Source organism: Chiloscyllium plagiosum, unplaced genomic scaffold, assembly GCF_037043375.1.
Source record: "Chiloscyllium plagiosum isolate Xiang-an unplaced genomic scaffold, Cpla_swu_hap1 HiC_scaffold_9, whole genome shotgun sequence".
Lineage (NCBI taxonomy): Eukaryota > Metazoa > Chordata > Chondrichthyes > Orectolobiformes > Hemiscylliidae > Chiloscyllium > Chiloscyllium plagiosum.
In genome coordinates this window covers 1,344,497-1,362,471 of record NW_028270147.1, presented here as the reverse complement: position 1 = coordinate 1,362,471, position 17,975 = coordinate 1,344,497, and the positions used below count along the sequence as shown (strand labels likewise).

Below are 17,975 nucleotides of genomic sequence, written 5' to 3'. Positions count from 1 at the left end.
AGTACGAACTGAAATTAAAGCTGCCTTGATTTAGAGTTCAGGACCTTTTACAATGGCTGAATCAATTTATACCATTATAAGCTTATAATGTAACACTTTATTTGAAAGTCTTTTGAAAGTCCCTCCACACAACTTTAGCTGGACTACAATGTATTATTGTGAACGGTTACAATCCTGAATCATTAATTCTGATTTTCTCTTCACAAAACTGTCTCTAACCTGCACAGTGCTTGCAGTATTTTTAGCTTATTGTTCAAATTTCCAGCATTTATGATATTTTGCTTTTGTTTTAAATTTACAATTCTTCAATTCTGTGGCAGTATTCTCATTTTGTTTTATTTATTCATGACATGAGGGTGTTTATTACCCATCCCTAATTACCCTGGAGAATATGAGCTGCCTTCTTGGACTGCTATTGTCCATGTAATGTTGATGCACGCAATGTTGTTAAGGAGTTCAAGGATTTTGACCCAGCTACAATGAAGTAACAGTGACTTGGTTCCAAGTCAGATGGTGCATGATTTTGAAGGGAACTTACAGTTGGTGGATTCTCACGCATTTTCAATCCTTGGTCTGAATGGTAGAGATTGAGGGTTTGGAAAATGGTATCATGGGATGCTTTCGTTACTACAGTCCATCTTGTGGATCATACATATTGCTGTCATTGTGCATTGGTGGTGGAGTTCATGAATGTTTAAAATAATTCTGGCTTTGTATCAAGCTTCTGAGTGTTTTTTGGAGCTGCAAATAGAGAGGATGTAAGAGGTGAGTTACTCAACACAAAATGCCTAGCCTCTGACCTACTCTTGCAGCCACAGTACTTGAATGGTTGGCCCATTTCTTTCATGATCAGTGGTTAAACACCAGGATGTTGATAGGGGACTCAGCAATGATAATGCTGTTGATTGTCAAGGGCAGATGGTTAGATTCTGTCTTATTGGAGATGGTCAATGCATGGTAATTAAGTGGTGCAAATGTTATTTTCCACTTCTACCCAAGCCTGGATGTTGTCAAGGTTTTGTTGCACGTTATCTTGTGCTGCTTCAGTAATTGAGAAGTTGTGAATAGTGCTGGACAAAGAACGTTACAGCACAGGAACAGGCCCTTCGGCCCACCGATACTGCATTGACACATAATGCCTTTCTAAATTAAAAGCCTTTTTGCCTCTATGCAATCTGTATTCCTCTATTTGCTGTCTATTCATGTGTCTGTTAAGATGCCTCTTAAACTTTGCTATTTTATCTGGCTAACCACTACCACCTATGAAAGTGCATTCCAGGACTTACTATCCTCTGTTTAAAAAAAATCTGTGTCTCACTTCTCTGTTAAATTTACTCCCTTTTACCTTAAACCTATGTCCCCTAGTAATTGACATTTCTACCATGGGAAAAATACTCCCGTAACCATTCTAACAATGCCTCTCATAATTTTGTAAACTTCTATTAGGTTGCGCCTCATCCTTCTGTGTTCAAGTGAAACAAGCCAAGTTTGTCCAATCTCTCCTCATATGTAATATGCTGCAAACCAGGTAACATTTTGTTAGCTGTTTCTGTATCCTCTGCATCCTTTTTGTCTGCCGATTCTTAAACAACAAACCCAAACAACTAGATACAACAAGCCCAGAAACTCTAGCCACACTACCTAACATCAAAGACATCTTGGAGATGACTACCAAACTACTCTGACCCCTTGGCATCATGGTAGCCCACAAACCTGCCAATACACGAACACCTACTGACGAACCTAAAGAATCCTGTATCAACAATCAGCAAAACGAATGTCATTTACAAATAGCATGCAAGGACTGTAACAAACACTACATCAGACAGAGAGGCAGAAAACTAGCCAAAAGGATAGAACATAACAGCACAGGTCAGGCCCTTCAGCCCTTGATGTTGCATGGACCTGTGGAACCAATCTGAAGCCTATCTGTCCTACACTATTCCCTTTTCATTCGTATGTTTATCCAATGACCATTTAAATGCCCTTAAAGTTGGTGAGTCTATAACTGTTGCAGGCAGAGCATTTCATGCCCTGACTGTGCTCTGAGTAAAGAAACTCTGACATCTGTCCTATGTCTATCACCCCTCAATTTAAAACTATATCCCCTTGTGCTAGCCATCACCATGCAAGGAAAAAGGCTCTCCCTGTCCACCCTACCTAACCCTCTGATTATCTTACATATCTCAATTAAGTCATCTCTCAAACTTCTTCTTTCTAATGAAAACAGCCTCAAGTCCCTTAGCCTTTCCTCAAAACCTCCCCTCAATACCAGGCAACATCCTAGTAAATTGCCTCTGAACCCTTTTTGACCCTTCCACATCCTTTCTGTAATGCGGTAACCAGAACTGTACGCAATACTCCAAGTGCAGCCGCACCAGAGTTTTGTACAGCTGCAGCATGACCTCGTGGCGCCGAAACTGAATCTGTCCACCAATAAAAACCAACATACCGTATGCTGCCTTAACAACCCTATCCACCTGGGTGGCAACTTTCATGGATTTATGCACATGAACACCGAGATCTTGTTGCTCATCTACAATGCAAGAATCTTACCATTAGCCCAGTACTCTTTATTCCTGCTGTTCCTTCCAAAGTGAATCACCTCACACTTTTCCATTTTAAACTCCATTTGCCACTCCTCAGCCCAGCTCTGCAGTTTATCGATTGTCCCTGTGTAACCTGCAACATTCTTCAGCACTAGCAAGTTTTGAGAAGATTTGTAGCTCAAAGTGAGATTCTGGATATAGGTTTGCTCACTGAACTGGAAGGTTCATTTTCAGATGTTTCGTCACCATTTGAGGTAACATCATCAGTGAGCCTCCGGATGAAGCACTGGTGGCATGGCCCACTTTCTATTATGTGTTTAGGTTTCCTTGGGTTGGTAATATCATTGCCTGTGGTGATGTCATTTCCTGGTCTTTTTCTCATGGGTTGGTAAATGAGATCCAAGTCAAAGTATTTGTTGATAAGAGTTCCAGCTGGAATGCCACACTTCTACGAATTCTCATGTGTGTCTCTGTTTGGCTTGTCCTCTGATGGATGTGTTGTCCCAGTTGAAGTGGTGTCCTTCCTCATCTGTATGTAAGGATACTCGTGAGAGTGGGTCATGTCTTTTTGTGCCTCTGAGAACCTTTTCCAATAATTTCCCTATCACTGATGTGAGGTTCACAGCTCTGTAATTTCCAGGATTATCCCTGATACCCTTCTTAAACAATGGGACAACATTCAGTATTCTCCAGTCCTCTGCGACCTCCCCTCTGGCCACAGAGAAAACAAAGATGTCTGTCAATGCTCCAGTAATTTGTTCTCTTCCATCCCTCAATATTTTGGGATAGTTCCCATCAGGACCTGGGGTCTTTTCTCCCTTAATACTGTTTAAGACGCACAACACCTTTTTCCTGCCCCAGCTTGCAATCTGTCTATATCCCACTGCAGCCTTTGACAGTCCTCCTCACTATCTGCAACTTTGCCAATTTTGGTGTCATCCGCAAGCTTACTGATCAGACCACCTACATTTTCCTGCACATCATTTATATATTAGAAACAACAAAGGTGAACAGCGGCAAACCACTAGTTACCTCCATTCTGAAAGGCACCTTTCCATTCTCCATCTTCTCATGGTCACAGGAATGTGCTGGCAGACAGCAAGCTGGTTTGAAGCGTGTCTACTTCAAAGCCAGAAGTATCCGAAATAAGGTAGGTGAGCTTGCAGCATGGATAGGTACCTGGGACTTTGATGTTGTGGCCATTTCTGAGACATGGATAGAGCAGGGTCAGGAATCAGTGTTGCAGATTCCAGGGATTAGATCTTTCATTAAGAACAGGCAAGGTGGTAAAACAGGGGAAGGTGTGGCCTTGTTAGTCAAAGATAGTTTAACGGTGGCTGAAAGAACTTTTGACAAGAACTCTTCTATTGAGGTAGTATGGGCTGAGGTTAGAAACAGGAGAGAAGAGGTAACACTGCTGGGAGTTTTTTATAGGCCTCTGCAGAGTTCTGTGGACGTGGAGGAGAGGATTGGCAAAATGATTCTTGGTAGGAGTGAAAGGAAAAGGGTGGTCATTATGAGGGAACTTTAACTTCCCCAACATTGACTGGAAATGCTATAACTCCAGTACGTTGGATGGATCAGTTTTTGTTCAATGTGTACAGGAGGGTTTCCAGACACAGTATGTTGAAAGGCCGACAAGAGGGGAGGCCACACTGGATCTGGTGCTTGGTAATGAACCAGGCCAGGTGTTTGATTAGTGGTAGGTGAGCACTTTGGAGAGAGTGACCATAATTCAGCTACGTTTAGTTTAGCGATGGAAAGAGATAGGTACATGCCCCAGGGAGTGGCAATTAAAATGTGACTAGGCAAGACTTAGGATGCATAGAATGGGGTAGCAAAATGCAGGGGATGGGGACAATCGAAATGTGGAGCTGGTTTAAGGAATAGATATTGCGTGTCCTTGATAGCTATGTCCTTGTCAGACAGAGAGGAAGTGATAAGGTAAGGGAACCATGGTTTGCTACAGAAATTGCATATCTTGTTAAGCAGATGAAGGAGACTTATGTGATGCTGAGACGAGGTGGCTCAGATGAGGTGATGGAGAGTTACAGATTAGCAAGGAAGGATTTAAAGAGATTTAAGAAGAGCAAAGAGGGAGCATGACCAACCTTTAGAAGGTAGAATAAAGGAGAATCTTAAAGCTTTCTATAGGTATGTGAGGAATAAAAGGATGACTAGGGTAAGAATAGGGCCAATCAAAAACAGAAGTGGGAAATTGTGTGTGGACTCTGTGGAGATCGGAGAGGTGCTAAACGAATATTTCTCATCGGTTTTCACTCAGAAAAAGGAGAATATTGTAGAGAAGAATGAGATACGAGATACTGGACTAGAAAGGATCGAGGTTCGTAAGGAAGAGATGTTATCAATTCTTGAAGACGTAAAAGTACACAAGTCCCTGGGCCGGATAGGATTTATCCAAGGATTCTCTGGAAAGCTAGGGAGGAGATAGTAGAGTCTTTGGCTTTGATACTTGAGTCGTCATTGACTACAGGTTTAGTACCAGAGGACTGGAGGATTGCAAATGTTATTCCCTTGTTCAAGAAGGGCACTAGAGATGACCCAAGTAATTGTAGACCAGTGAGCCTTATGTCTGTTGTACAAAAGGTTTGGGAAAGGATTAAAAGAGATAGGATTTATAATCATCTAGCAAGCACCAATTTGATTTCAGATCGTCAACATGATTTCATCAAGGGCAAGTCATGTCTCACAAACCTCATTGAGTTTTTTGAGAAGGTGACCAAGCATGTGGATGAGGGTAGGGCATTTGATGTGGTGTACATGGATTTCAATAAGGCGGCCTTTGATGAGGTTCCACTTGGTAGGTTGTTGGAGTAAATGCAGAGGCATGGAATTGAGGGTGATTTAGCAGTTAGGGTTAGGAACTGGCTTTCTTTAAGAAGGCAGCAAGTGGTGGTTGATGCAAAATATTCTGTCTGGACAGTGACTACTGGTGTGCCACGAGGATCTGTTTTGGGAGCACTGCTGTTTGTCAATTTTATAAATGACTTGGATACAAGCATAGGTGGATGGGTTAGTAAGTTTGCAGATGACACTAAAGTCGGTGGAGTTGTGGACAGTGTGGAAGAATGTTGCAGGGGGAACTTGGATAAACTGTAGAATTGGGCTGAAAGATGGCACATGGAGTTCAATACAGATAAATGTGAGGTGTTTCACTTTGGGAAGAATAACAGGAAGGCAGAATACTGGGTCAATGAAAAGATTCTTGGCAGTGTGGATGTGCAGAGGGGTTTTGGAGTCCATGTACATAGATCCCTGAAAGTTGCCACCCAGGTTGATAGTTTTGTTAAGAAGGAATACGGTGTGTTAGGGTTTATTGGTAGAGGGATTGAATTCCAGTTGTCATGCTGCAACTATACAAAACACTAGTGTGGCCACACTTGGAATATTATGTACAGTTCTGGTCGCCCCATTACAAGCGGGATATGGAAGCATTGGTAAAGGTGCAGAGGAGATTTACCAGGATGTTGTCTGGTCTGGAGAGAAGGTCTTATGAGGAAAGGCTGAGAGACTTGGGTCTGTTCTCATTGGAAAGAAGAGGGCTAAGAGGGTATTTGATAGAGGCATACAAAATTATTAGATAGGGTAGACAGTGAAAGTCTTTTTCCTAGGATGATGACGTCAGCTTGTATGAGGGAACACAGAACATAGAAGAATACAGCGCAGTACAGGCCCTTCGGCCCTCGATGTTGCACCGATCCAAGCCCACCTAACTTACATTAGCCCACTATCCTCCATATGCCTATCCAATGCCCACTTAAATGCCCATAATGAGGGAGAGTCCACCACTGCTACTGGCAGGGCATTCCATGAACTCACGACTCGCTAAGTAAAGAACCTACCCCTAACATCTGTCCTATACCTACCCCCCCTTAATTTAAAGCTATGCCCCCTTGTAATAGCTGACTCCATACGTGGAAAAAGATTCTCACTGTCAACCCAATCTAAACCCCTAATCATCTTGTACACCTCTATCAAGTCACTCCTAAACCTTCTTTTCTCCAATGAAAACAACCCCAAGTGCCTCAGCCTTTCCTCATACGATCTTCCTACCATACCAGGCAACATCCTGGTAAACCTTCTCTGCACCCGTTCCAGTGCCTCCACATCCTTCCTATAATATGGTGACCATAACTGCACACAATACTCCAGATGTGGCCGCACCAGAGTCTTATACAACTGCAACATGACCTCAGTACTCCGGAACTCAATTACTCTACCAATAAAAGCCAGTACGCCATATGCCTTCTTCACCGCACTATTTACCCGGGTGGCAACTTTCAAAGATCTGTGTACATGGACACCAAGATCCCTCTGCTCATCCACACTACCAAGTATCTGACCATTAGCCCAGTACCCCATCTTTTTGTTACTCTTACCAAAGTGAATCACCTCACACTTAGCTACATTGAACTCCATTTGCCACCTTTCTGCCCAGTTCTGCAGCTTATCTATATCCCGCTGTAACCTGCCACATCCTTCCTCACTGTCTACAACTCCTCCGACTTTCGTATCATCCGCAAACTTGCTCACCCAACCTTCTAACCCCTCCAGGTCATTTATAAAAATGATAAACAGCAATGGTCCCAAAACAGATCCTTGTAGAACACCGCTAGTGACGGCACTCCAAGATGAACCTTTGCCATCAACTACTACCCTCTGTCGTCTTCCAGCCAGCCAACTCCTAATCCAAACCTCCAACTCCCCCTCAATGCCATACCTCCGTATTTTTTGCAGTAGTCTACCATGGGGAACCTTATCAAACGCCTTACTAAAATCCATATACACCACATCTACCGCTTTACCCTCGTCTACCCCCTTAGTCACCTTCTCAAAGAATTCAATAAGGTTTGTGAGGCACGACCTGCCCTTCACAAAACCCTGCTGACTATCCTTGATCACATTATTCCTATCCAGATGTTCATAAATCCTATCCCTTACAATTCTGTCTAAGACTTTGCCCACAACAGAAGTGAGACTCACCGGCCTATAGTTACTAGGGTTATCCCTACTCCCCTTCTTGAAGAAGGGAACCACATTTGCTAGCCTCCAATCTTCTGGCACTACTCCTGTGGACAACGAGGACATAAAAATCAAGGCCAATGGCTCTGCAATCTCCTCCCTTGCTTCCCAGAGAATCCTAGGATAAATGCCATCAGGCCCAAGGGACTTATCTATTTTCACCCTTTCCAGAATTTCCAACACCTCTTCTCTACATACCTCAAAACCATCCATTCTCCTTAATTGTGACTCAGTATTCACATCGACAACAATGTCCTGTTCCTGAGTGAATGCTGACGAAATGTATTCATTCAGTGTCTCCCCAATCTCTTCAGCCTCCACACGCAACTTCCCACTGCTATCCTTGACTGGACCTATTCCTACCCTAGTCATTCTTTTATTCCTGACATACCTATAGAAAGCCTTAGGGTTTTCCCTAATCCTACCAACTAAGGACCTTTCATGTCCCCTCCTTGCTGCTCTTAGCTCTCTCTTCAGGTCTTTCCTGGCTACCTTATAACTCTCAATCGCCCCAATTGAACCTTCACGCCTCATCTTTACATAGGCCGCCCTCTTCCATTTAACAAGGGATTCCAATTCCTTATTAAACCACGGCTCCCTCACACGACCCTTTCCTATCTGCCTGACAAGTACATACTTATCAAGGACACTCAATAGTTGCTCCTTGAACAAGCTCCACATATCAATTACGCCCTTGCCTTGAAGCTTACTTTTCCAAGCCACACATCCTAAGTCATGCCTCACCGCATCATAATTTCCCTTCCCCCAGCTATAACTCTTGACCTGTAGTGCACACTTATCCCTCTCCATCACTAGAGTAAAAGTCACCGAATTGTGGTCACTGTCCCCAAAGTGCTCACCTACCTCTAATTCTAACACCTGGCCTGGTTCGTTACCCAGAACCAAATCCAGTATGGCCTCACCTCTTGTTGGCCTATCTACATATTGTGTCAGGAAACCCTCCTGCACACATTGGACAAACACCGACCCATCTAACGAACTTGAGCTATAGCTTTCCCAATCAATATCAGGAAAGTTAAAGTCCCCCATAACAACCACCCTATTACTTTCACTCTTCTCTTGAATCCTTTCTTCTACGATTCTAGGACTATTAGGAGGCCTGTAAAAGACTCTTAATAGGGTGAGCTCACCTTTCCTATTCCTAACCTCAGCCCAAACTACCTCAGATGGCGAGTCTTCATCCATCGTCCTTTCCACCGCTGTAATACTATCTTTGACAAGCAATGCCACACCTCCCCCTCTTTTACCCCCACCTCTGACCCTACTAAAACATTTAAACCCTGGGACCTGCAACAGCCAATCCTGTCCCTGTTCTACCCATGTCTCCGTAATAGCCACAACATCGAAGTCCCAGGTACCAACCCACGCTGGAAGTTCACCTACCTTATTTCGTATACTTCTTGCATTGAAGTATACACACTTCAAGCCACTTTCCTGTTTACAGACACCCTCCTTTGAAATTGATGCCATGTTCCTAACCTCCCTACACTCCAGGTCCTGCACCCTAAAGCTACAGTCTGGGTTCCCATGCCCCTGCAGAGTTAGGTTAAACCCCCCCCCCCCGCCAAGAGCACTAGCAAACCTCCCACCAAGGATACTGGTGCCCCTCAGGTTCAGCTGCAGACCATCCTGTTTATAGAGGTCTCACCTTCCCCAGAAAGAACCCCAGTTATCCAAATACCGGAATCCCTCCCTCCTGCACCATCCCTGTAGCCACGCATTTAACATAGAACAGTACAGCACAGAACAGGCCCTTAGGCACATGATGTTTGTCCAAGGTTTAATCCTAATGTAAAATATAATGACTTAACCTACACACCCTTCAGCTCACTGCTATCCATGTGCATGTCCAGCAGTCGCTTAAATGTTCCTAATGACTCTGCTTCCACCACCACAGCTGGCAATGCATTCCATACATTCACAACTCTCTGCGTAAAGAACCTACTCTGACGTCTCCTCTATACTTTCCTCCTAATATCTTCAAACTATGACCCCTTGTACCAGTCAATCCTGCCCTGGGGAAAAGTCTCTGGCTATTGACTATCTATTCCTCTCATTATCTTGTATACCTCAATCAGATCTCCTCTCTTCCTCCTTCTCTCCAGAGAGAAAAGTCCAAGCTTATTCAACCTTTCTTCATAAGGCAAGCCCTCCAGTCCAGGCAGCATCCTGGGTAAACCTTCTTTGCACCCTCTCCAAAGCCTCTGTATCTTTCCTATAGTAGGGCAACCAGAACTGGACACAATATTCCAAGTGTGGTCTCACCAGGGACTTGTAGAACTGTAGCAAAACCTCACATCTCTTAAACTCGGTCACCCTGTTAATGAAAGCCAAAACACCATATGCTTTTTTAACAACCCTATCCACTTGGGTGGCAACCTTGAGGGATCTATGTACTTGCACACCCAGATCCCTCTGTTCCTCCACACTTCCAAGAATCCTGTCTTTCATCCTATATTCAGCATTTGAGTTTGACCTTCCAAAATGCATCACTTCGCATTTATCCAGGTTGAACTCCATCTGCCATTTCTCAGCCCAGCTCTGCATCTCGTCTGTGTCGAGCAGCAGCCTGCAATAGCCCTCGATACTATCAATGGCACCTCCAACCTTTGTGTCATCGTTACAAATTGAAGAGTAATAGATTTAAGACAGATGCCAGAGGCAGGATCTTTACTCAGAGAGTGTGATGATGAGATAGTGTAGGCAGAGGAGCTTAGATTAGTGCACAGGTCAGCGCAACTTTGAGGGCCGAAGGGCCTGTTCTGCGCTGTACTGTTCTATGTTCTATGACCAAGTTTTGTATTCACTTGGCCAGCTCATCTCTGATTCCTTGCGAGTTTAACTTCTGTTCCAACCTGCCATGAGGTACCTTATCATGTGCCTTAGTGAAGTCATGTAGACTGTTTCCACTGACCTTCCCACATCAATCATTCTTGTCACCACCTCAAAAAAGTGGGCGGCACGGTGGCACAGTGGTTAGCACTGCTGCCTCACAGCGCCAGAGATCCGGGTTCAATTCCCGCCTCAGGCGACTGACTGTGTGGAGTTTGCACGTTCTCCCCGTGTCTGCGTGGGTTTCCTCCGGGTGCTCCGGTTTCCTCCCACAGTCCAAAGATGTGCAGGGTCAGGTGAATTGGCCATACTAAATTGCCCATAGTGTTAGGTAAGGGGTAAATGTAGGGGTATGGTTGGGTTTCGCTTCGGCGGGTCGGTGTGGACTTGTTGGGCCGAAGGGCCTGTTTCCACACTGTAATCTAATCTAATCTAATCAAATTGGTAAGACACAACCTTCCCCGTACAAACCCTTGCTGCCTATGTTTAACATGTATATTCACTTCTAAATGTGAATAAATCCTGACTCTCCGTATTTTCTCCAATGGCATTCCTACCACTGTCTTCAGGGTCACTGTCCTGACATTACTTGGATTATCTCTGTTTCCCTTCTTAAACCAAAGAAAACAACATTGACCATTCTCCAGTCCTCTGAAACCTCACCTGACACCAAAGAGGATGCAAATACACCTGTTTTGTCCCTTGTCTCCAGCAATATCTGATGATAGCTCCCATCTGGCCATAAAGGGCTTTTGCCCAAAACGTCGATTTTACTGCTCCTCGGATGCTGCCTGAACTTCTGTGCTTTTCCAGCACCACCAATCCAGAATCTGGTTTCCAGCATCTGCAGTCATTGTTTTTACATAGGGACTTGTCTACCTTAATGCATTTTAAGACACCCAACACTTCAAGTTTCATTATGTCGACTTGCCTGAGAGTATTCACACATCTTTTCCTCACCTCAACATTCTTCATGTCCTTCTGTTTGGTGAATACTAAGGATCTCACCCATTTCCTTTGGCTCTACACAAAATCTCCTCCTCTATCTTTGAGTAGGCTTACTCTTTCTTTACCTACCTTCTTGTTTCTAATATATGTATAAATTGCCTTGGGATTCTCCTTAACTCTGCTCCTTTTAGCCCTCCTAACTCCTTGTTTGACCTCATTCCTACTTTCTCTATATTCTTTAAGGACTATAGAATTCTGTATTGATAATTTCATGATTCTATGACTCTTATCTTCCAGGAATCCTTAGATTCTGTGAAAGCCTCAGAGGTTTGGAAACCTGCCAATGTAATGCCTCCATTTAAAAGGGAAGGAAACAAAATGCAAATAGCTGTAGGCCAATTAGCTAAACATCAATTATTGAGAAAATTTTAACATCCATAAAGATCAAATGGCAGAGATAGGGTTTAATCAAAGTCAGCATGGCTTCAGGAAATTGAAGTCATGTCTCACAGATTCAAGCAGATAAAAGAAAGCAGTGGATGTAATAGATTTAGATTTTGAGAAGGCATTTTAAAAGATGCTACTTAGTAAGATAAATGCCATGGTGTTGAAGGCAGTATATTAGCTTGGGTAGAGAATTGGCTAATTAGTAAAAGACAGAGATTTGGGATAATGGGGGGGAATCTTCAGGATGGCAACCTAAAACAAGTGGTGTGCTGCAGGGATCAGTGTTGGGATCACAATATTTGCAATGTATATTAATTGAGTTAGGATTCAGAAAGTGAATGTACTAAAGTCAAGTTTGTGGATGACAGATAAATAAGGAGGAAGTCAAATGGTGAAGATGATACAGAGGGACATAAACAGGTGAAATGAGGAGGCAAAGACTTGGTAAATGGAATATAATGTGGGAAAATGTGAAATTTCACACTTTGGCGAAACGAATGGTGGAGCTGAATATTATTTCATTGAACAAAAACGGCAGGAAGCTATGGAACAGAGAAGTTTGGGAGTCTTTGTCATGAATCACGTCTAGCATTAAAATTCAGTGTATAAGAGGGAAGGCACAGAGGATGTTAGATTTTATTTCAAAGGTAATGGAGTGTAAAAGTCATAAGGTTTTCCTAAAGCACTGGTCAGACCAAAGTTGGAATATTGTGATTAGTTTGGGTCTCTTATCTGATTAAAGATGTATTGTAATTGGAAGCAGTCCAGAGAAGTTTCGATAGCCTGATATGTAATATAGAAGGACTGCTTTGTGACGAGTTTGAGCCAGTTGGGCCTGTACTTATTGGAATTCAGAAGAATGAGAGACAGCTTTATTGAAACAAAGAATTATTAGGGGACTTGATAGTGTTAGTGTGACAAGGTTCTTTCCCCTTATGGAAGAGTCGAGGAGCAGAGGGCACAATCTCAGAATAAGGGGTTATCTTGTTTAGACAAAGATGAGGACAGAGAAGACAGAGGAGTTCTTCTGTCAGAGGATATTAAAACTCTGGAGATGTTTATCACAGAGGTCTGTCTAGGCTGGGTCATTAAGTATATTGAATGCTGAGATTGATTTTTAATCGTTAAGGAAATCAAGGGTCGTGGCAAAACGATAGCAAAGTGGAAATGAGGATTATCAGATATTTAAGAATCATACAGCACGAACACAGACCCTTTGGTCCAACCAATCTATGCCGACCATAATCCCAAACTAAACTATGGCCTTCGCTTGGCCCATATCCTTCCAAACATTTCTTATTCATGCCCTTACAAAATGTTTTTTTAAACATTGTAACTGTACTCGAATCCACCACTTCCTCTGGAAGTTCATTCCACACAGGAACTACTTTGTAAATAAAGTTGCCCCTCATGACTTTAAAATTTTACCACTCTCTCATTACAAATATGCACCCTAGTCTTGAAATTCCCAATCATAGGGAAAACACACCTTATCTATACCCTTCATGATTTTATAAACCCCCTATAAAGGTCACCTCTCAACCTCGTATGCTGCAGTGGAAAACAGTCCCAGACTATCCAGTCTGTCCTTATAACGGCACGGTGGGCGGCACGGTGGCACAGTGGTTAGCACTGCCGCCTCACAGCGCCAGAGACCCGGGTTCAATTCCCGCCTCAGGCGACTGACTGTGTGGAGTTTGCACGTTCTCCCCGTGTCTGCGTGGGTTTCCTCCAGGTGCTCCGGTTTCCTCCCACCATCCAAAGATGTGCAGGGTCAGGTGAATTGGCCATACTAAATTGCCTGTAGTGTTAGGTAAGGGGTAAATGTAGGGGTATGGGTGGGTTTTGCTTCGGCGGGTCGGTGTGGACTTGTTGGGCCGAAGGGCCTGTTTCCACACTCTAATCTAATCTAATCTAATCTAATCTAATCTAAACTCAAATCCTCCATTCCCAACAACATCCTGGTAAAGCTTTTCTGAACCCTCTCTGGTATCCTTTGCTTCCTTCCAAGTAGCTGAGGACCTGGAGTGTTACTTAAAGATGTTGCATCATCTTCGATTATTCAATTGTTCCTGGAAAGTTGAAGAGGACTTTTATATATGTTGGAAGACTTTCTGAAGCACTTTGAGTATTGGTGCAGTCTTCAGCAAGTAGTATATTCTCAGAGGCATTCATCCAAAAGGTGGTGTGTTTTAATCTCTACCAGCAAAGAAGTCACTAGGACTAAAAATGCAGACTAAACCAGATGTTCAAACATATGTATGTGGTAATAATACAGGACTGATTTAGCCCTTGTTTTCACCAAAGTAATCCCAATGTTCACAGACTCTCTGCTCATTTTGCCTGAGAGGCAAAATGTGTCATTTAGATAGTGAGAGCCCAGCATTAGTAAAGATTATACTTATAAGATATGCCATGATCTTATTAAATGGCAGAATAGACTCACTGGGTAACCTCTGAAGGAATGACCCACTTCTGCTCCAATGTCTTGATGTCTTCATTTCTTGTTGTTTTGTTAAGCTTCTGTTTTATTATTAAAACCAAATCTGAAGCATTGTATACTTATGGTTCAGTGAGAGACCACTTTGTTAAAACTGAAACAAAACAAAATATGATCCATCAAGCAGGTTTCTCTCTGGGATATGATGTGACTAGTAAGAAAATCAGCTGGGCTCATTACGGAGTGACTGAGCAGGGCAGTGGAGCACAGGGTCAATGGCAACAAGTTATCTGAATTTCAGTTCTTGTGCATGACAATGCAGTTGAAGACTATCTTCTATTTAAAATGGGAACTGTTAATTGCATTCTATGTAATTTAAACTTTCTGTTTCACATTCAGGTCTTTGAACATTGGAAATAAATTTGGTTATAAAGTGGAATTCACTGGTGTAGGAAAAGGACCTCTCGGGACAGAGCAGTTGGGATTCTGCACTCAAGTATCTATATTTCTGAGACAGCTATCAAAAGCACCTCAAATAGAGACTAAACATTCCAAACAGCTATATAAAATGGTGAGTCGTGAGAAATCAATCTCTATATTTTCTATTTAATTTGAAGAGGCAGTCACCCAGCTATAGAGATCACTTTGTTTCCTTAGATTCTTCTTTAAATCTGATGCTGGCTCGTAGCCTTGTTAGACAATTTCATGTTCATCAATTCTGTAATACTCTACCTATTGACTGGAAAAATAAGAGAGGTAAAGGTCGCTTAGTTGAAGAGTTCAAAGAATGGTTTTATAGAACATGGTCTGATGCCAACCAGACAGCAAGCTATACTGGTAGAAATATGTAGGATAGAATATCCTTTGTTGTCATGTACTCTTGTACAGAAATACAGAGGGTACAATGAAAAGTTTTTTACAATAGCTGCCTTTAATGGTGCCATCTTAGGTACAAGTATCTAGGTACAAATCTTAGATACAAAAGTGGATTAAAAGAAGAGATGGTAGCATTATTACAGTGAATAAAAAATAAGTTAGAAATAAGATAGTTAGAACAGAGTTAAAGGATTTATATTACAGCCTGGTAAATAGTTTTAGATAGCAGCAGCTCAGCACATGGTCAGGCCACCTGCGCCTGGAACAAGTCCAACAACTGTCCTGCTTCTCTCTAGTCTCCAGTTTGCTCCTCACTGGCACTCAGCACAACTTACCTTGATGCTGCTGTACCAGGACTCGCTTCCCTCATGCTGCACCTGCACTCGGCTATCCCTCCGCGTCACCCCGGGACTCAGGATTACCACATGCCACCTCGGGACTACCCCTGTGCCACCACGGGACTCGGGATCACCCCGTGCCACCTTGGGATTCTGGTTTACCTCCGTGCTACCCTGAGTCCTCTGGTTTCCCCCCACATCCTCCGGAACTCAGTATTACCCCTGTGCCAACCTGGGACTCTGGTTTCCCCCTGTGTCACGCCAGGATATGGGTTTTCCCCCCACGCTGCCCAGGGATTCTGGCTCCCCCATGCCATGCCGGGACTCGGATGATCCCGTGCCACCTTGCGCCTTGGGTATCCCTCCCCCCCCCCCCCCAATGCTGCCCAGGGAAAGTCCCAGATGATTGGAAATCGCTGTTGTAACCCCTTATTCAAGAAAGGATCAAGACAAAAGATGGAAAATTATAGGCCGATTAACCTAACCTCAGTTGTAGGTAAAATTGTAGAATCCATCGTTAAAGATGTGATTTCTAAATTCTTGCAAATGCAAGATCGGATTAGAACAAATCAACATGGATTTAGTAAGGGGAGGTCATGCCTGACAAACCTGTTAGAATTCTTTGAAGAAGTAACAAGTAGATTAGACCAGGGAAACCCAGTGGATGTTATCTATCTAAACTTCCAAAGGCCTTTGATAAGATGCCTCACGGGAGGCTGCTGAGTAAGGTGAGGGCCCATGGTGTTCGAGATGAGCTACTGGCATGGATTGAGGATTGGCTGTCTGACAGAAGGCAGAGAGTTGGGATAAAAGGTTCAGCTGGTGACATGGGTCCCGCAGGGCTCAGTGTTGGGGCCACAGCTGTTCACTTTATATATTAATGATCTGGATGAAAGGACGGGGGCATTCTGGTGAAGTTCGCCAATGATACAAAGTTAGGCAGACAGGCAGGTAGTACTGAGGAGGTGGGGAGGCTGCAAAAATATTTAGACAGTTTAGGTGAGTGGTCCAGGAAATGGCTGATGAAATTCAACATGAGGAAGTGTGAGGTCTTGCACTTTGGAAAAAAGAATACAGGCATGGACTATTTTTTAAACGGTGAGAAAATTCATAAAGCCAAAGTACACAGGGATCTGGGAGTGCTAGTCCAGGATTCTCTAGATTCAGGATCAGTTCCTGCTGATTGGAGGGTGGCAAATGTTGTCCCACTTTTCAAGAAAGGAGAGAGAGTGAAAACAGGGAATTATAGACCGGTTAGCCTGACGTCAGTGGTGGGAAAGATTAGATTAGATTAGATTAGATTAGATTAGATTACTTAGATTAGATTAGTTACAGTGTGGAAACAGACCCTTCGGCCCAACAAGTCCACACCGACCCACCGAAGCGCAACCCACCCAGACCCAATCCCCTACATTTACCCTTTCACCTAACACTATGGGCAATTTAGCATGGCCAATTCACCTAACCTGCACATTTTTGGATTGTGGGAGGAAACCGGAGCACCCGGAGGAAACCCACGCAGACACGGGGAGAATGTACTAACTCCACACAGAGAATCCCTGAGGCGGGAATTGAACCTGGGTCTCTGGCGCTATGAGGCAGCAGTGCTAACCACTGTGCCACCATGCCACCCAAGATAGAATCAATTATTAAAGATAGAATTATGACTCAATTGAATAGCATTAACAGGATAGGTAGAGTCAGCATGGATTTACAAAGGGGAAATTGTGCTTGACTAATTTTGTGGAATTATTTTGAGGATGTAACTACGAAGATGGACAAGGGAGAGCCAGTGATGTAGTGTATCTGGACTTTCAGAAAGCCTTTGATAAAGTCCCACATAAGAGATCAGTGAGCAAAATTAGGGCACATGGCACTGGGGGCAAAATACTGACTTGGATTGAAAATTGGCTGGCTGACAGGAAGCAAAGAGTAGTGATAAATGGGTCCCTTTCAGCATGGCAGGCGGTGACCAGTGGGGTACCACAAGGTTCAGTGCTGGGACCGCAGCTGTTTACAATATACATTAATGATATAGATGAAGGGATTAAAAGTAATATTAGCAAATTTACTGATGACACAAAACTGGGTGGCAGGGTGAAATGTGAGGAAGATGTTATGAGAATACAGGGTGACTTGGACAGGCTAGGTAAGTGGATGGATGCATGGCAGATGCAGTTTAATGTGAATAAATGTGTGGTTATCCACTTTGGCAAGAACAGGAAGGCAGATTACTACCTAAATGGAGTCAAGTTAGGTAAAGGGGAAGTAAAACGAGATCCAGGTGTTCTTGTACATCAGTCAATGAAAGCAAACATGCAGGTACAGCAGGCAGTGAAGAAAGCTAATGACATGCTGACCTTCACAACAAGAGGAATTGAGTATAGGAGCAAAGAGGTCCTTCTGCAGCTGTAGTGGGCCCCGGTATGATGTGCAGTTTTTGTCTCCAAATTTGAGGAAGGATATTCTGGCTATTGAGTG

The 17,975-nt window shown here is 43.4% G+C and overlaps 1 protein-coding gene across 5 annotated transcripts in view; it reads left to right on the top strand.

Annotated features, from left to right (window-relative positions):
- Nucleotides 1–17,975, top strand: part of henmt1 (HEN methyltransferase 1) — a 113,073-nt gene that overhangs the window by 92,910 nt on the left and 2,188 nt on the right. For all 5 annotated transcript variants that reach the window (XM_087990333.1, XM_087990334.1, XM_087990330.1 and 2 more), the window contains one exon: nt 14,680–14,851. In XM_087990333.1, coding sequence (XP_087846459.1) covers nt 14,680–14,851 — 172 coding nt within the window. The remainder of the gene's footprint in view (nt 1–14,679; nt 14,852–17,975) is intronic.